This window comes from Oncorhynchus masou, chromosome 33 (assembly GCF_036934945.1).
Source record: "Oncorhynchus masou masou isolate Uvic2021 chromosome 33, UVic_Omas_1.1, whole genome shotgun sequence".
Classification (NCBI taxonomy): domain Eukaryota; kingdom Metazoa; phylum Chordata; class Actinopteri; order Salmoniformes; family Salmonidae; genus Oncorhynchus; species Oncorhynchus masou.
The window spans coordinates 32,452,977-32,473,482 of record NC_088244.1 but is presented as its reverse complement, the minus strand read 5'-3'; the positions used below and the strand labels follow the sequence as shown (position 1 = coordinate 32,473,482).

At 40.5% G+C, this 20,506-nt stretch overlaps 1 protein-coding gene across 5 annotated transcripts; it reads left to right on the top strand.

The window, feature by feature from the left end:
• The first annotated feature begins 2,773 nt into the window (after window positions 1-2,773).
• LOC135528304 (kelch-like protein 12) lies at window positions 2,774-19,898 on the top strand. 5 transcript variants are annotated; one of them, XR_010453536.1, is made up of 13 exons: window positions 2,774-3,009; window positions 5,591-5,830; window positions 6,570-6,723; window positions 11,993-12,210; window positions 16,464-16,613; window positions 16,832-16,946; window positions 17,054-17,160; window positions 17,239-17,434; window positions 17,604-17,762; window positions 17,875-17,973; window positions 18,097-18,283; window positions 18,396-18,599; window positions 18,775-18,864. XR_010453536.1 is itself a non-coding variant. In XM_064957291.1 (13 exons), exons 3-13 carry the CDS (start codon window positions 5,648-5,650, stop codon window positions 18,899-18,901), a joined length of 1,695 nt encoding a protein of 564 aa, XP_064813363.1. In that variant the 5' UTR covers window positions 2,774-3,009; window positions 5,402-5,455; window positions 5,591-5,647; the 3' UTR covers window positions 18,902-19,898. The 5 variants fall into 5 exon arrangements, 3 of the variants coding, with proteins under 3 accessions (XP_064813363.1, XP_064813362.1, XP_064813364.1); XR_010453537.1 differs by having other exon boundaries at window positions 18,396-18,575; window positions 18,775-18,858; XM_064957291.1 differs by lacking the exon at window positions 18,396-18,599 and adding an exon at window positions 5,402-5,455 and having other exon boundaries at window positions 18,775-19,898.
• The last annotated feature ends 608 nt before the right edge of the window (window positions 19,899-20,506 follow it).

Genomic DNA, 20,506 nt, shown 5'->3' with positions numbered 1-20,506 from the left:
AGCATAATTGTACATACATTAATCATGTATGTCCTCCAATAGCAAACCAAATCTAACATTATTATAAGTTAAAGTGGGTATAATAAGATCTTTATAATATAATTCAGTATTGAAATTCATTCCAAAAGGTTTTAGTGAGTTGACGTGAAAAAATATGTTTTGCCATTTCAATAGAGTTACAAATAACACAATGATTAAAGTCAAAGTTAAATCTCTGTCTTAAGAAATCATTACATGTGTAAATGTCATTCATTGTTTTGAGATTAACTTATTGAGCTTTAGGTGATAAAGGAAAATAACAGTATTTGGTCCTTATTCTGACTAAATCCTAATAAAATCTTGTAAAATACAGTGCATTCGGAAAATGTTCAGACCCCTGGACTTTTTTCACATTTTGTTATGTCCCCCCTAATTAAGCTACACACAATACCCCATAATGACAAAGCAAAACAGGTTTTTAGAAATGTTTGCAAGTTCATAAAATATAAAACACTGAAATATCACATTCACATACAGTACCAGTCAAAAGGACATTCCTACTCATTCAAGAGTTTTTCTTTAATTTGACTATTTTACTGTTGTAGAATAATAGTGAAGACATCATAATGATGAAATAACTAATGTGGAATCATGTAGTAACCAAAAATGTTGAAAACAAATCAAAATATATTTTATATTTGATTCTTCAAAGTAGCCACTCTTTGCCTTGATGACATCTTTGCACACTCTTGCCATTCTCTCAACCAGCTTCACCTGGAATGCTTTTCCAACAGTCTTGAAGGAGTTTCCACATATGCTGAGCACTTGTTGCCTGCTTTTTCTTCACTCTGCAGTCCACCTCATCCCAAACCATCTCAATTGAGTTGAGGTCGGGTGATTGTGGTGGCCAGGTCATCTGATGCAGCACTCCATCACTCTCTTTCTTGGTCAAATAGCCCTTACACAGCCTGGAGGTGTGTTGGGTCATTGTCCTGTTGAAAAACAAATTATAGTCCCACTAAGTGCAAACTAGATGAGATGTTGTATCACTGCAGAATGCTGTGGTAGCCATGCTGGTTAAGTGTGCCTAGAATTCTAAATAAAATCACAGACAGTGTCACCAGAAAAGCACCATCACACCACCTACTCTGTGCTTCACAGTGGGAACCACACATGCGGAGATCATCTGTTCACCTACTCTGCATTTCATAAAAACACGGCGGTTGGAACCAAAAATCTAAAAATTTGGACTCATCAGACCAACTTTTCACTGGTCTAATGTCCATTGTAAGTGTTTCTTTGCCCAAGCAAGTCTATTCCTCTTATTGGTGTCCTTTCATAGTGGTTTCTTTGCAGCAATTTGACCATGAAGGCCTGATTCACGCAGTCTCCTCTAAACAGTTGATGTTGAGATGTGTCAGTTATTTGAACTGTGAAGCATTTATTTTGCTGGTAACTCTTGCTGGTAACTCGAATGAACTTATCCTCTGCAGCATAGGTAACTCTGGGTCTTCCATTCCTGTGGCGGTCCTCATGAGAGCCAGTTTCATCATAGAGCTTTATGGTTTTTGTGACTGCACTTAAAGGAACGTTTCAAATTTCTTGACATTTTCTGGATTGGACCTTCATTGAACCTTCATATCTTAAAGTAATGATGGACTGTCATTTCTCTTTGCTTACTTGAGCTGTTATTGCAATAATTTGGACTTGGTCTTTTACCAAATAGGGCTATCTTTTGTATACCAGCCCTACCTTGTCACAACACAACTGATTGGCTAGAATGCATTAAATAACTTTTAACAAGGCACAACTGTTAATTTAAATGCATTTCATGAAGCTGGTTGAGAGAATGCCAAGAGTGTGCAAAGCTGTCATCAAGGCAAAGGGTGGCTACTAACACTTTTTTGGTTACTACATGATTCCATATGTGTTATCAAATCAAATTTTATTGGTCACATACATATGGTTTGCAGATGTTAATGCGAGTGTAGCGAATTGCTTGTGCTTCTTGTTCCGACCATGCAGTAATATCTAACAAGTCTAACAATTTCACAACAACTACCTTGTACACACAAGTGTAAAGGAATTAATAAGAATATGTACATATAAATATATGGATGAGTGATGGCCGAATGGCATAGGCAAGATGCAGTAGATGGTATAGAGTACAGTTTATACATATGAGATGAGTAATGTGCCATTGTTTAAAGTGACTAGTGATACATTTATTACATCCAATTTTTTATTGTTAAAGTGGCTAGAGATTTGAGTCAGTATGTTGGCAGCAGCCACTCAATGTTAGTGATGGCTGTTTAACAGTCTGATGGCCTTGAGATAGAAGCTGTTATTTCATAGTTTTGATGTCTTCACTATTATTCTTCAATGTGGAAAATAGTAAAAATAAAGAAAAACTCTTGAATGAGTAGATGTGTCCAAACTTTTGACTGGTACTGTATATATAGTAGGAATGATGTCCCAGGGACTAAATATACTCTTGTGGATGAGCACCGGTGTGCGCCAAATTGACGATGTTGCGCTTTTGGCACCATTCATAAGAAATCGAACTCCAGCGACCGTGCGCCTTCGATTTCAAGCAGGCGGTCACAACAATAAACAAACAAAAAAAACTTGTTAAATTTGTTAAAAAGGGAGAAAAAAATGTATTGCTTTGTTTCTGAGTTTTTGCGGGTGTGTTTACATTGGTTCAGTGTTTACTTTCAATAGTAAAAACATGCACATTCACATTAGAGGTCTGCTTGTGCGTATGTGAGTCGTGACGTATAGTCATCTTGTTTTTGTCAAAGGCTACACTGACTGCGGAAGGCTTTCCAGCAAGATTTGTTGCGACATCCTTGAAATTAATATTTTGTTAGTAATTACTTTGAAAAACTCATTCGCAATAGCCCACACTATTGCAGGAAAGCACACGCTACCATGGATCACATTTGGCATCCTCAACTGTGACTTGGACGTCTGCCATCATTGCATTGGAGTTAGCTAGTTAGCTTGCTAATGCTATCTAGCTAGGTGGTGGGTAGTTGTATTGCTTGATACTGTGTGTGCCATTCGTGTTCCTTATTTGGTAGTTTGTCTGTCATATTCATGCAAACCATTAACTCGTAGTTAGCAACGGTTATCTGCGGCGAGTTGGCCTTGGCATAACCACCTGCTAGTTAGTTAGCTATTTGGAGTTGGAAAACGTCATAAGGTGACATCTTATTTAAAATCCTTGCTTTGAGTAAATCTAATTCAACTCAAATTGGACGTATGCCAGTGTAGCGTCGCTTATTTAACGAGTACAACTTCCTTCCAATTCGGCCCATACCTGGCACGAGCTCAGAACCGCTGCCTTGCAGGCACACGTGACCCCCTCCTAAAGCGAGCCAGTCGGCGCCACGCGAAAATCTAGCAATTTGTTGGCGCATGTGGGGACACTTCAGACTGAGGAGTAAGTTCCACACATCCCCATGTGCTACACCAGTTTAGCCAAAGAAATGGAACGTTAGCGAGCTATCGGAATCCAGCTGTGTTCGAATACTCGTACTTAAGTATGTAGTATGATTATTGGTCATAGTATGGATATAGTTAGTATGCCAAAAGTTCCCGGATGTCATACTACATTCGCCAAAATACAAGTATTCTTAAGCATTAAGGTCCGATGAGGTGTGGTATATGGCCAATATATGCCGGCTAGGGCTGTTCCATGCACAACGCAATGCGGAGTGCCTGGAAACTGCCCTTAGCTGTGGTATATTGACCATGGCCATATACCACAAACCCCCGAGGAGCCTTATTACTATTGTAAACTGATTACCAACATAATTAGAGCAGTACAACTAAATGTTTTGTCATACCTGTGGTATACTGTCTGATACGCCATGACTTTCAGCGCCAATCAGAATTCAGGGCTCAAACCACCCAGTTCATAAAAGTATACTTTACAAGATCCCTGTCACGCCTAAAGATTTTACAATTGTTTAAGATGCCATTCCCTCAGGTGTTGCTTTATTATTCAGGAAAATGTCAAGACCTGATCCTCAGAACATGACCTTAACCCCCCGTCCCCGCAGTAGGGCTTTTGCCTTTTGGTAGGCCGTCATTGTAAATAAGAATGTGTTATTAACTTACTTGCCTAGTTAAATGAAGGTTAAATAAAAACATACCTATGATTAACCCTGTTGACTCATTGGTAGGAAAGATTTGTTTTTCTTTTGGTCCATTCAACAACAATAGAGCTATACAAGCCTTTTTTCAACAGGTTGTTGTATCTATACTTTATGTCATGCTTTATTGGAATGGTTTTATTGATAATATCGGTTGGAAAAAAGGCTGGATGTTGCCACACATACATACTTATTAACAAAATGAAGGAAGTTTCTTCTTTTTTTTCACTATATGAATTAGTAAAAAAAAAATGTTAAAAAAAATATATATTGTAGTGATCACCCAGAAACAGTGTTGAATATTTATTGGCATTGTATTCATGTAAGAAATCTGTGGCAAGACATCAGTAGATTTATAATTAACACATTTATGAAGATTTACACTGGTTCTTTACCTATGATAGAAATAAGTTGAAACAATGTTTTCGTAATTTTAATTTAGGTAATTATTCTTTTGGCCAAAATTATTATTTATAAATGTAAATTTACAAATAAAACACATTTTCTTACCTTACAAAAATAAATTGAACTATATTTTAAATACAATTAAATACTCTACCAACAAAACAGCTATTAGAATTATAAATGTATGTATGTCCCTTGAGGTCCTTGTGTACCCCCTAGCCCAATTGTCCTTTGCATATTCTTTATATGTACTTGTGTTCCCCTATGTAAAATAAAATAATAATAATACAAAAATTAAAATCCTAAAAAAGCAGTGGATTGCCGTGCTTTGAGGGCCCATAATGCAATTCTTCAGAAAATGGGTGTGCCTTCACAGCATTTTCAGGTTTGAAGAAAATGGTGCAACATATAAGTAATTACTTTTCATATAAGTTACGTTACACATTATGTTGGCACACAATTTCATATCTCCCTCACAAGCTTTAAGCACCAGCTGTCAGCAGCTCACAAATCACCGCACTTGTACGTAGCCTATCTCTAAATAGACCATCCAACTACCTCATCCCCATACTGTATTTATTTATTTATCTTGCTCCTTTGCACCCCAGTATCTCTCCTTGCACATTCATCTTCTGCACATTCCACCATTCCAGTGTTTATTAATTGCTATATTGTAATTACTTTGCCACCATGGCCTATTTATTGCCTTACCTCCCTTATCCTACCTCATTTGCACATGCTGTATATAGACTTTTTCTGCTGTATTATTGATTGTATGTTTGCTCTCTTGTATGTTTGTCCATGTGTAACTGTGTTGTTGTATGTGTCAAACTGCTTTGCTTTATCTTGGCCAGGTTGCAGTTGCAAATGAGAACTTGTTCTCAACTAGCCTACCTGGTAAAATAAAGGTGAAATAAAAACATGTATTTTGCCTGCACATTAAACAGCTGTGAACCTCAGTGGTCGAGGTCTCATGTAATGTATCATCATTTGTCATCTTTGCCTGCAAACTATGTTCAATCGCGCTTTTCTGTTTTTGCCAGATATTGCAGCACGTTGAGATTCTTGAAACTTGAGGCCCTCTTGTCAAGTACAGTACCATGGCTCCCAAAGACATCATGACCAACTCCCATGCCAAATCCATCCTCAATGCCATGAACACACTTCGTAAGAGCAACACACTCTGTGACATCACTTTGAGAGTGAAGAATACTGACTTTCCTGTGCACCGCATTGTCCTGGCAGCCTGCAGTGACTACTTCTGCGCCATGTTCACCAGCGAGGTAACTGTAAGCACAAGACTGCCGATAATGTAGAGGTGACTCCTCACAAAACCAGGACAAAAAAAGGTTGCCCGGAAATCTAATCCTAACCAGACTGATCACCAGTGTCATCAGCAATAATAACTTTCTAAATTATTTTGCTGGTGGTTCTCTTTATATGCAGAAAGGGACAGGGAATAATTGATTAACTGATTCTGAGGTTGACATTACCAAAATAGTTTCTACATATCCCTTGTGCTTAGAACCCAGCTAAGATTTGTGTAGGCTGAAATTAAACTGCTATTCATTTTTTGAGAAATATGTCTTTCGGTGTCTTATCGGACTGCCATCTGGTTATTCATTTAATAAAAACTTGAACTAAATTGCATGGATCATATTCACAACCACGAAAAAGCCATGAAAGTGCATAGCAGAAATAGTCCAATGCTAATTATTTCTCTACAGCTCAGTTGACCTAGTTTCTTTCCTTTAACATTTTTAGCTCTCTATGAATCATCAGGTGAGCATTGCTCTTTTACTAACAAAGCTGACTATAATTCACTGCTTCCTACACATGTATGACAAATAATAAACAATTGATATTTTTTGTGTGACGTATTCCCCTTTAGTCTAGTCTCTTCTCACAGCCAGATGGAGCGTGCGGAGCATCCAGGGTCTGGCGAGAGAGACTACTAACTAGTACTACTAGTAACTAGTCATTTAAGCTGACGTGTCTGTCTTTGCTGTTGTTCTTTTGCAGCTGTCAGAGAAAGGGAAATCCTTCGTAGACATTCAGGGGTTGACTGCGTCCACCATGGAGATCCTGCTGGACTTTGTTTACACAGAGACAGTTCTGGTCACAGTGGAGAATGTCCAGGAACTGCTTCCTGCTGCCTGTCTGCTGCAGCTCAAAGGTAAATTGAGAAGTCAAAAAATAATATGACAACCCTTGGACAGGGTGTGCTATGTGCACTATACTTTACATCCACGGTATGTACTCTGCGGAATAAAGTACCATTTTGTTTTACATTTAAAAAAAATTTAACAAGGAAAGTCAGAACAAATTCTTACTTACAATGACGGCCAACCAAAAGGCATCCTGCGGGGACGGGAGCTGGGATTAAAAGTAATTTATATATATATATATATATCTATAATAGGACAAAACACACATCACAATAAGAGAGACACCACAACACTAGATAAAGAGAGACCTAAGACAACAACATACCATGGCAGCAACACATGATAACACAGCATGACAGCAACACAACATGACAACAACATGGTAGCAGCACAAAACATTGTGCAAACATTATTGGGCACAGACAACAGCACAAAGGGCAAGAAGGTAGACACAACAATACATAATGTGAAGCAACCACAACTCTCAGTAAGAGTGTCCATAATTGAGTCTTTGAATGAAGAAATTGAGATAAAACTGTCCAGTTTGAGTGTTTATTGTGGCTCATTTCAGTCGCTAGCTGCCATTAAAATGAAAAAAGACGAGCGATCCAGGGATGTGTGTGCTTTGGCGACCTTTTTTGACAATGTGCGCTGAGAGTCGGGAAGCAAGTTCAGGGAGTGAGTGTTTTAATAAATAAACGCAACATAATACAAAACAAGAAACATGAACAACGCACAGTCATGAAATAGAAACAATAACGCCTGGGGAAGGAACCAAAGGGAGTGACATATATAGGGAAGGTAATCAGGGAAGTGATGGAGTCCAGGTGAGTCTGATGACTCGTAGGTGCGCGTAATGATGGTGACAGGTGTGCACCATAATGAGCAGCCTGGTGACCTAGAGGCTGGAGAGGGAGCACACCTTTAACAGAATGTGACTGGTGGAACGGGTGTTGTATGTGGAGAATGAGCGCTGCAGTAGATAGCTCAGATAGGGGGGAGTGAGGCCTGAGAGGGTTTTATAAATAAGCATCAACCAGTGGGTCTTGCAACGGGTATACAGAGTTGACCAGTTTATAGAGGAGTATAGAGTGCAATGATGTGTCCTATAAGGAGCATTGGTGGCAAATCTGATGGCAGAATGGTAAAGAACATCTAGCCACCCGAGAGCACCCTTACCTGCCGATCTATAAATTACATCTCCGTAATCGAACATGGGTAGGATGGTCATCTGAATAAGGGATAGTTTGGCAGCTGGGGTGAAAGAGGAGCGATTACGATAGAGGAAACCAAGTCTAGATTTAACTTTAGCCTGTAGCTTTGATATGTGCTGAGAGAAGGACAGTGTACCATCTAGCCATACTCACAAGTACTTGTATGAGGTGACTACCTCAAGCTCTAAACCCTCAGGAGGTAGTAATCATACCGGTGGGGAGAAGGGCATTCTTCTTACCAAACCACATGACCTTAGTTGTGGAGGTGTGCAGAACAAGATTAAGGAATGGACGCTTTTTTTTCAATTTTTGCCTAAAATGATGTACCCAAATCCAGAAACAGCAGGGGTTCAAACTTTGAATCAAATCAAATGTATTTATATAGCCCTTCTTACATCAGCTGATATCTCAAAGTGCTGTACAGAAACCCAGCCTAAAACCCCAAACAGCAAGCAATGCAGGTGTAGAAGCACGGTGGCTAGGAAAAACTCCCTAGAAAGGCCAAAACCTAGGAAGAAACCTAGAGAGGAACCAGGCTATGGCTGTGCCGGGTGGAGATTATAACAGAACATGGCCAAGATGTTCAAATGTTCATAAATGACCAGCAGGGTCAAATAATAATAATTAGGGTAGTTGTTGAGGGTGCAACAAATCAGTACCTCAGTAGTAAATGTCAGTTGGCTTTTCATAGTCGATCATTAAGAGTATCTCTACCACTCCTGCTGTCTCTAGAGAGTTGAAAACAGCAGGTCTGGGACAGGTAGCACGTCCGGTGCACAGGTCAGGGTTCCATAGCCGCAGGCAGAACAGTTGAAACTGGAGCAGCAGTCCGGCCAGGTGGACTGGGGACAGCAAGGAGTCATCATGCCAGATAGTCCTCAGGCATGGTCCTAGGGCTCAGGTCCTCTGAGAGAGAGAGAGAGAGAGAGAGAGAGAGAGAGCATACTTAAATTCACACAGGACACCGGATAAGACAGGAAAAGTACTCCAGAAATAACAGACTGACCCTAGCCCCCCCAACACATGAACTACTGCAGCATAAATAATGGAGGCTGAGATAGGAGGGGTCAGGAGAAACTGTGGTCCCATCCGATGATACCCCTGGACAGGGCAAAACAGGCAGGATATAACCCCACCCACTTTGCCAAAGTACAGTGCCCACACCACTAGAGGGATATCTTCAACCACCATCTTACCATCCTGAGACAAGGCCGAGTATAGCCCACAAAGATCTCCACCACGGCACAACCCAATGGGAGGCGCCAACCCAGATAGGAAGATCACGTCAGTGACTCAACCCACTCAAGTGACGCACCCCTGCTAGGGATGGCATGGAAGAGGACCAGTAAGCCAGTGACTCAGCCCCTGTAATAGGGTCAGAGGCAGAGAATCCCAGTGGAGAGAGGGGAACCGGCAAGGCAGAGACAGCAAGGGCGGTTCGTTACTCCAGAGCCTTTCCGTTCACCTTCACACTCCCTGGCCAGACTACACTCAATCATATGACGTACTGAAGAGATGAGTCTTCAGTAAAGACTTAAAGGTTGAGACAGAGTCTGCGTCTCTCACATGGGTAGGCAGACCGTTCCATAAAAATGGAGCTCTAAAGGAGAAAGCCCTGCCTCTAGCTGTTTGCTTAGAAATTCTAGGGACAATTAGGAGGCCTGCGTCTTGTGACCGTAGAGTACGTGTAGGTATGTACGGCAGGACCAAATCGGAAAGATAGATAGGAGCAAGCCCCTGTAATGCTTTGTAGGTTAGCAGTAAAACCTTGAAATCAGCCCTTGGCTTTAACAGGAAGCCAGTGTAGGAGGCTAGCACTGGAGTAATATGATCAAATGTTTTGGTTCTAGTCAGGATTCTAGCAGCCGTATTAAGCACTAACTGAAGTTTATTTAGTGCTTTATCCGGGTAGCCGGAAAGTAGAGCATTGCAGTAGTCTAACCTAGAAGTAACAAAAGCATGGATGAATTTTGCTTTATCATTATTGTACAGAAAGTTTCTGATTTTTGCAATGTTTACGTAGATGGAAAAAATCTGTCCTTGAAACAGTCTTGATATGTTAGTCAAAAGAGAGATCAGGGTCCAGAGTAAAGCCGAGGTCCAGTTTTATTTGAGATGACTGTACAACCATCAAGATTAATTGTCAGATTTAACAGAAGATCTCTTTGTTTCTTGGGACCTAGAACAAGCATCTCTGTTTTGTCCGAGTTTAAAAGTGGAAAGTTTGCAACCATCCACTTCCTTATGTCTGAAACACAGGCTTCTAGCGAGGGCAATTTTGGGGCTTCACTATGTTTCATTGAAATGTACAGCTGTGTGTCATCCGCATAGCAGTGAAAGTTAGCATTATGTTTTTCGATTGACATCCCCAAGAGGTAAAATATATAGTGAAAACAATAGTGGTCCTAAAAGGGAACCTTGAGGAACACTGAAATTTACAGTTGATTTGTCAGAGGACAAACCATTCACAGAGACAAACTGATATCTTTCTGACAGATAAGATCTAAACCATGCCAGAACTTGTCCGTGTAGACCAATTTGGATTTCCAATCTCTTCAAAAGAATGCGGTGATCGATGGTATCAAAAGCAGCACCGAGGTCTAGGAGCACGAGGACAGATGCAGAGCCTCGGTCTGATGCCATTAAAAGGTCATTTACCACCTTCACAAGTGCAGTCACAGAAACTTTAGAACCCAGTTCCTACATTTGAATATAAAATTAGATTTTAGCAAACAAAACTATGCTACATTGTATCTCTGGGACCCTCAGGATGACAAATAAGAGCAATATTACTGAATGTAAGTACATTATTTACCTTCAGAGGTGAATGTACAAACCAGTTGCCGTAATAAGATTTTTGTTGTTGTACACTCTCCTCAAACAATAGCATGGTATTTTTTCACTGTAATAGCTACTGTAAATTGGACAGTGCAGTGAGATGAACAATAATTTAAGTTTTCTGCCCATATAAGACAAGTCTATGTCCTGTGAAATGTTCTTGTTACTTACAACATCATGCTAATCACATTAGCACATGTTAGCTCAATCATCCCGGTGAAGGGACACTGATCCCGTAGAGGATAATGACTTGGGGCTAGCCACTGTAAGTTCAGAGTCACTCGCCACAACAATGCGTGTGTGCTGAAGGCGAGCGATAGCTCGGGAGAGAGGGGGGAGTGTAGCGAGGGTATCTGTACCAGACAGGGGGAGACTGATAGTAGATGTCACACCCACTTGGGAGAAGCTTTTTTCTGGAGGCAGATTTCTGGTACAAAATGCCAGTGGATGGACTGAACAGTGGGAGGGGGCTTCAAAGGCCTCGATTTGGGTGGGGTAGGCTGTGAGAGACTCCTGCCATTGTTGGGCTCAAAGGCTTTGGCCTTTGTTGTATTTGTTCTGTCCTAGCAAGCTTGGCAGCCTTAACTAAGCGTTCTGTCCCAATAAAGTAAAATATATCATTGTATTGTACTCAATTTGGATTTTTTTGTTCTTGGCTTTCAAAACAGCTGTATGACAGTTAAATCTAAATCTGCTCCTTTGTAAAAGGTAATGCACACCCATCAGCACCCCTTATCAAGTTTGTGCAATATGATTGACTAATGTGTTGCTAATTTGATAATATAGTTGAAATATTGTTAATTTATCTCAAGTTTTTTAGCAAAATAAAGATGCACTTGGCAGAAATCGCTCTGCCATTTCCAGGTTGCTACAGTACAAATTTCAGTTTGTGAAAAAACCAAGCAGGTATAGTGTAGAGAATCATTGTACCATCTACACCGCTGTGAAATATATTTTCTATAACCAAAAATATTGTATTTTCAGTTGTTTGAAGCTGGTGTACAAAACCAAAAGTGAAAGACACAAAAACAACGGGAAGCAAAGAAATGACACAAATAGAACATATCTACCATTTCTTAGACTTGCTTTTAATAAGAATGACAGAAATATAACACACATTTCTATTTGAATTTTGTCAGGTTGCCCAAAAAGTTACATATTGCAGTTTTAAATATTTCAACATTATTTCACAAATTAATGTCCTGCACTTCTTTGTATTCCTCAGGAGTGAAAAGAGCATGTTGTGACTTTCTGGATAGTCAGCTTGATCCCACAAACTGCCTGGGCATTCGGGACTTTGCTGAGACCCACAATTGCCTTGACCTGATGCAGGCCGCTGAGCTCTTCTCTCAGAAGCACTTCCCTGAGGTTGTTCAACATGAGGAGTTTATGCTGCTCTGCCAGAACGAGGTTGAAAAACTAGTTAAATGCGATGAAATCCAGGTAAACAAAGGTGGATTTGATGAGGTATTATACCTGTGTTTTAAAGCTCTAATTGGATTGTAATATTGTTGTTGTTACATTGTAGCCTTTGTAAATTAGGTAGCCATTAGGTAGCCTTTGTAAATGCGAATTAATGGAGTTGAATGGTTTTTGTAATAGGAAAAGTCACTGTTCCTCTTTTGTAATTACAACTCAAGTTCTATGCAATTAAACTACAATTACTGAAGAACTAAGTAACAACATGTTAATACAATGTTGTTACTGGTGTAATTATGATGTTACTTAGCTATAAGAGAAACTTGATGTAAAGTGCTACCAAAGTTGAATAGTGTACTGAATTTGTTTGTGAATTCAGATAGCACACAGTCATGCTGCCTCGGGTGCATTTCTGATCTCCATTCAGGGTCGTCTTTGAAAGCGTGGGGTCACTTTTCCCAAGTTTCAAATTGGAAAGGAACAGTGCAAGTGTAGACTTGCAATAATCTCCATTAATGGGGCCCCCTGTGCAGATTTTCCTGGCTCTGAAATTATAGGGAAGACAATTTGATTTAAGTATGCTTTTGTGCTCTGAAAATTCCTGTCTTTAACTGCACAGCGCATATCTTCCTTTATAAAAACATAATTATAACCATGGGACTTTATTTATAGTTTACCTATGAATTCAAAGTATGTTTGTTTGTCATGATTTTCGTGATCAAATGTCTGTAATATACGGTGCATTTGGAAAGTATTCAGACCCCTTGACCTTTTCCACATTTTGAGCGTCTGCTAAATGACTTAAATGTAATGTAAATGTTACGTTACAGCCTTATTCTAAAATGGATTAAATAATTTCACCCCCTCATCAATCTACACACAATACCCCAGAATAACAAAGACAAAAACTGTTTTTAGAAATGTATATAAAAAAACAGAAATATTACATTAACACAAGTATTCAGACACTTTCCTCAGTACTTTGTTGAAGCACGTTTGGAGGCGATTACAGCCTCAAGACTTCTTGGGTATGGCGCTAGAAGCTTGGCACAGCTGTATTTTGGGAGTTTCTCCCATTCATCTCTGCATATCCTCTCAAGCTCTGTCAGGTTGGATGGGGAGCCTTGCTGCACAGCTATTTTCAGGTCTCCCCAGAGATGTTCAATCGGGTGCATGTCTGGGCTCTGGCTGGGCCACTCAAGGACATTCAGAGACTTGTCCCGAAGTCACTCCTGGGTTGTCTTGGCTGTGTACTTAGGGTTGTTATCCTGTTGGAAGTTGAACCTTCACCCCAGTCTGAGGTCCTGAGTGCTCTGGAGCAGGTTTTCATAAAGGATCTCTCTGTACTTTGCTCCGTTCACCTTTCCCTCAATCCTGCCTAATCTCCCAGTCCCGGCCGCTGAAAAACATCCCCACAGCATGATGCTGCCACCACCATGCTTCTCCGTAGGGATGGTGCCTGGTTTCCTCCATACGCGATGCTTGGCATTCAGGCCAGAGTTCAATCTTGGTTTTGTCAGACCAGAGAATCTTGCCTCTCATGGTCTGAGAGTTCTTTTGATGCCTTTTGGCAAACTCCAATCGGGCTGTCATGTGCCTTTTACTGAGGAGTGGCTTCTGTCTGGCCAATCTACCATAAAGGCCTGATTGGTGGAGTGCTGCATAGATGGTTGTTCTTCTAGAAGGTTATCCCATCTCCACAGAGGAACTCTGGAGCTCTGTCACAGTGATCATTGGGTTCTTGGTCACATCCCTGAACAAGGCCCTTCTCCCTCGATTGCTCAGTTTGGCTGGGCTGCCAGCTCTAGGAAGAGTCTTGATGGTTCCAAACTTCTTCCATTTAAGAATGATGGAGGCCACTGTGTTCTTGGGGACCTTCAATGCTGAAGAAATGTTTTGGTACCCTTCTCCAGATCTCTGCCTCGACACAATACTGTCTCGGAGCTCTACAGACAATTCCTTTGACCTCATGACTTGGTTTTTGCTCTGACATGCACTGTCAATTGTGGGACCTTATATACTGTAGACAGCTGTGTGTGCCTTTACAAAGAATGTCCAATCAATTGAATTTACCACAGGTAGACTGCAATCAAGTTGTAGAATCATCAAGCATGATCAATGGAAACAGGATGCACCTGATCTCAATTTCGAGTCTCATAGCATAGGGTCTGAATACTTATGTAAATAAGGTGTTTGTTTTTTATTTGTAATACATTTGCAAAAATGTCTAAAACCTGTTTTCACTGTCATGGGGTATTGTGTGTAGATTGAAGAGGGCATTTTTTTATTTCATCCATTTTAGAATAAGGCTGTAACGTAACAAAATGTGGAAAAAGGGAAGGGGTCTGAACACTTTCTGAATGCACTGTACACTTAGTTAAATCAGGCACAATTTCCTGTTATTTTTGTAACTGTGCCCTAGTTGACTGTATCTACATCATAAATGAAAACCTGACTTTGACTTTTCTCTTGAAGTGAAGTTGATCTCAGTTATTTGGACACAGAAAATTGGCCAGTGTTACCTAGTGTTGATTTTTCGTTCTAAAATGTATAGTGTTGATTTAAATGAGTTAAATGAACTCTGTGTTAAATGAACAGTTATTGGTATAAAATAACTCCAGTGTTGGTGTTAATAACTAGTGATGTTACATTTGATACAGGAGCTCAGAGGAATGTGTGTGTCGATGCGTACATCACTTTATCAGAAGTCAAATCAAAACATCAATGATGCCGAAGCTTCATTTGATCATGTGCTTTTTCAAAACATGTTGCGAGATCCCACTGATTTGGCTGTGGTTTCGGTGCTTTCTTAGATTCTAAGTGGCTTTCAAACACCGACCTCTACTGGACACCATACTTACTTTATAGTTTTTTTGTACAAAAATGTTCACCTGACCAGTAGCTTAGCAAGTAGAGTATGGAACATTCAGGGATGTGAAGGTGTGAGGTTATGAGGTCGAATCCCGTTGAAGACCTACTGTTTTGAAAATAGTTTTATGTGAAACCACACTTTCTGCATTGTTGTTCAAATTTTTGTTTGATTTAATTTTTGTTTTATTTAGTATAGTAAAAGCTTATGTTTTAAGCATCCTAAATGATGCCATAGATTCAGTTTTTGAAAAAAAGTAAACTGGAAAGCAAAAAAGGGAAGTATGATATAAAGGTTCAAATCTGGTATTCCAACTGATTATAGGCTACTAAAGCTAACAACTTACCGCTGCACCACAGAGTTTTAATGAAAACAGTGGAGTAAAAATGTATATCTGATAATCACATGCTGCTATTTATTGCTGACCGGTTGATGTCACTAATGAGCATTGTGAACAGATAGTCGAAGCGCAGAGTAATTAACAATTTCAGAAAGCCTCAGTTTCCCTTCACTATTAATAATCAGAGTTGAACCAAAACCACGCCCATCATTATCATATTTCCCAGAATGCTCTATTTCAGGTAGATTTTTAGAATTGTTTGTTTCAATATCTATGTTTTGCATGTACGTTGATTTATTGATTAATTAATCTTATGCCACTTAAATATAAATAACAAATGTTTCTAAACTAATCCAATCTGTTACTTGGACTCATTGCACACGTTACTGAAATGGTTTTTAAAGTTTATATGCTTTAGGAAGTCTCATATCTTAGTCTTCCCAACCCTGGCAGTCATTCTGAATGCAGGTTGTGGGTGAATAAGAATTCCAAATGTTGAATATCCCCACTCTTCCAATTGGAATTACATATCACTTTGCAAGCCAGGACAAGTGGACTTGAAGGCATGATATGGCCTGTAAACTGTGAATTTCATACCACTGTATTAGGGTAAAACCAGGCCCTCAGTATAAGGCCTTATGAAATACCTATTGTATTGTCAAAAAAATGTATTATGAAAGCATTTTCGCTTAGAATCTCACTGGGTGAAGGCCACAGAACTGAAAATGAATGAATGCAACAACCATGTGTGTCTGTCACTAACAAATACGGTCTTGAAACACAATTCACTAGAAAGGCAAGGAACACTGGGAAATATGCAAATAAGGCTTTACACTGGGCAGTGTGTTAATTATAACTGAAAAGTATGGACACTTATAGACACTGGAACACTACTAAATGTAATACCGTGTTGATTTAAAACTGGAGAATTTACTGTGAAGAAATCAGGGTGATTGAATGTATGTTTGACCTTGGGTGGTTATACTCGAGGATTACCATTTTTACAACAAGCATGTTTGGTTTTATTGTCAGGGTGTGGTTGTCAATACATATTTTCTCTATTTGCAGGTGGACTCAGAGGAGCCTGTATTCGAGGCAGTGTTGAATTGGGTTAAACACAATAGGAAAGAGAGGGAGACGTATTTATCGGAGATGCTGGAGCATGTGCGGATGCCTTTGCTCACTCCGCGCTATATCACAGACGTTATCGACTCAGAGGTGAGGCAGTAATACATCAACGGCCAGTTTCCCGTACATAAATTAAGCCTAATCCTGGCCTAAAATCCACTTTCAATAAAGATTCTCCATTGAGAATGATTAATAGTGTGAGCCTGGAAAACAGGCTGCAAGTGTTGAGCAGGGGAATAACATTTTGTGGTGTTTTATGTGTTATTAATGTCTGGATAAAGTACTGTATATGTTCTGACGTGTTCCAGCCCCTCATTCGATGCAGTCTTCCCTGTCGAGACCTTGTGGATGAGGCCAAGAAATTTCACCTTAGACCTGAGCTGAGGAGTGAGATGCAGGGGCGACGCACCCAAGCCAGATTAGGTACAGCACTGCCCTCCCTTTTTTGAGGTGCTTTTCTTGTCCTAATAATAGGGATACAATACAAGCTTAGTGGGAGTTGCCACCTTGTTATTGATGTGTCCTTCAAGGTGCCAAGGAGGTCCTGCTCGTTATTGGAGGATTCGGCAGTCAACAATCCCCTATAGATATTGTTGAGAAGTATGATCCTAAAACTCAGGAGTGGAGCTTTTTACCTGTAAGTAGCATTTTTTTTTATTAGACATTTTGACTATTCTCTGATCATGGTTAACTTATCCCAAGCATATTTTTAAAGAACATTGCTCGGAAAAGGCGTTACGTGGCTACCGTGTCCCTCAATGACCGCGTGTATGTGATTGGCGGCTACGATGGTCGGTCGCGGCTTAGCTCGGTGGAGTGCTTGGACTACACGGCAGACGAGGATGGTGTCTGGTACAACGTCGCCACTATGAATGTACGGCGGGGCCTTGCCGGGGCGACAACACTCGGAGGTAAAGGATCTTGTCTGATTGACAGTCCTCATTGTCACGGGGTTTACAAAAGCAAATAGCACTGAAGAGAATGACTGTCCTCGGGTGTTACAAAACCCTGTAAGTGTTATCTAAAGCAGACTTCCAAAACGTTGTTGGAATGTTTATTTTCTCACTTTTCTGCCCACAGATATGATCTATGTTGCTGGAGGCTTTGATGGTAGTCGCCGTCACACCAGCATGGAACGATATGACCCCAATATTGACCAGTGGAGTATGCTGGGGGACATGCAGACAGCCAGGGAAGGGGCTGGCCTGGTGGTGGCTAGTGGACTCATATACTGTCTAGGTGGGTATTAAAGATGTTTTATTTAAGTTTGTAATGGTGTTGATGTATAAATATGTAAAATACCATCTGTTTTCCCCCTGACCTTAGTAAGGATGTATGTAATTTGTTGCAGGTGGGTACGACGGATTGAACATCCTCAATTCAGTGGAACGGTATGACCCTCACACAGGACATTGGACTAATGTTACCCCCATGGCTACCAAACGCTCAGGTCAGTACTCCAGACTATGACAATATAATAGTATCAGGGCTGTATATAGACTATATACAGTATGGCTCTCTCTACATATGGCTATGGTTAGTATGTCTAAAGGGCCTATAATCTTTGTTGCAGGGGCCAGTGTAGCCTTGCTCAACGACCACATCTATGTGGTGGGAGGCTTTGATGGAACAGCGCATCTTGACTCTGTGGAGTTTTACAACATTAGGACAGACTATTGGACCACGGTAGCCAGTATGACCACTCCCCGCTGCTACGTGGGAGCTACTGTCCTCCGGGGACGACTCTACGCCATAGCTGGGTAAGCCTAAACATCCCAACCCCTCTCCGACTTTAATATATTTAAAATATCCAATATTTCAAAGGAGTGGAAATTCACTGTCCTTTCATATGTTTATTGCTTTTAATGACAGACAGATGAGAAACAAATGGGGGAGACAGGTGAAGAGGAGATACAGAGTCAAGGGAGGACACAGGGATTGAACCCCGGTCTCCGGCTGAGAGTTGTACATGTGCATAGAGCCAGGAGTGTTACCATCCGACCACGACTCTGTACCCAACTTCAGTATTGACAGAGATATAGATGCATTTTGGTTGGGATTATTCATATAAATTATGTATGACAACTCTTTTCATTGATTTATATTCTTCTTGCTTAGATAACATTGTAATATCTGAATCATAAAAGTAACCTCTCTTATGGTCCAGTCTTCGATTATGAGGATGTGACTGAACACAGCCATTTATATGATGTTGTTCATTCTCCCCTGTGCTCTTTTGTCCTCTCTCCAGGTATGATGGAAACTCCCTTCTGAGCAGTATCGAGTGTTACGACCCAGTGATTGACAACTGGGAGGTGGTCACCTCCATGGCCACACAGCGCTGCGATGCAGGAGTGTGTGTCCTGCGAGAGAAGTGAGATTTACCTCAGAAAAGTTGGATGAAGCGGAAGAGGGCAGGCAGCTAGTCCTGAACCTGAATTTGATATTTATGTGCCACAACTATGGAGTGACACAGGGATCACTCACTTGCAGCCAGTGTGCTATATGCCCTCCCCGAAGTCTCTTGATTGATTATTTATCAGACTTTCTCATCTGAGTTTGGTTACTTCTATGGGAAAACCCTTGGCATTCAATGGATAAGGGACAGGGGGTGTATAACAGAGATGAGTTATTTCAGTCTCCTCATCAACAGTTGTGGCATCCAAGAAGACATCCATCCCAACCCACTCGATCGCATGACACTCTTTTAGTGGTTCCCGTTGTAGTGGTTACCAGTGAGGTACATTTTGACTCATCTTTTAAAGTGTAATATATGTCCCTACTTCTGTTATGAACCATGGAGCAGAAGAAACACAGGAGACTCCAGTTTGCTGCTGCTATATGCCTTATGCCCCTGTGGCCCACATTGAACCTAACAACCATGATGCCTCATTAGGACTGTGATGATTGTTGTCATACCATCAAGTATGATGATTATTTAGCTTTTGCCAGGTTATCAATTAGAAAACCCTTTGTAGATTTTGTAATTATGTATAAAGTGCTTTTAGAAACAAATCACTTTTTGAATAATTGGTATTTGCCTGACACAGTCATTATTTTCAATGTATCAAAGACATTTTGAAATGAATTACATTTTAGGGAAAGCGGTTCATAATCGCACATGATTCCTTGCTCTTTTGCTGTTCTGTCATCTTGTCAAAATCACTTTGTCCCCCAGCAACAGACTGAAGAACACTGCCAATAAAGCAAAAGAGCAAAACGCATTTTTTTGATGTGTGTATGGTGCATGCATTTATACACAGTGGATTTGTTTGGACAAGAAAAAAACTTGACTCCTATTCTCCAGGGCAAGTACAAAATACTGACTAGTCTTTTGTTGTTACTTGCAAAGTGAATAAACATTGTGATAATTTAGCACTTTTATATTTGTATTCAGTTATGAAGGCAATTCAGAATGTTATGCTGATGTGTACTGTGGTGACCTTTAGTACAAGCCTAGTGATTTTGTCAAGGGGTTCGGACCTCTTGGTATCATGGCTAAGGTGTTGGACTGACAGTCGCACTCGCAGGGACCTGGGTTTGAGTCCAGGTTGGGCTAATCCCTGAACTGAATAGTCAGAAGTGGGATGACACCACTGTGGGACTATCAGGGGTGCGGATGGATGTTTGGAGGGGCAGGGATGTGTTTCCCATAAGAGAGGGTGGTCTTGTGATCCTTGATAAGAGCTTTATGACAGACTGCCCCAATGCGAGAGCCTGGTTCAGTTCCAACCGGGCTACCCCCCAAATTCACAACAATATCTACATGTAGATGGAGTATGAACCAAATCACATATACTGTATATGTAAATATTTGTTTATGTTGTTCAAACATCAATACTGTAGTCAGTTTATCAAATAAGGGTGTCATCTTGTGATCCTTGTTGAGAGCAGACTGACCCAAGGCCAGAGCCTGGTTCAGTTCCAACCTGGCTACCTCCCAAAATCACAACAATATCTACATGTAGATGGAGTATGAACCA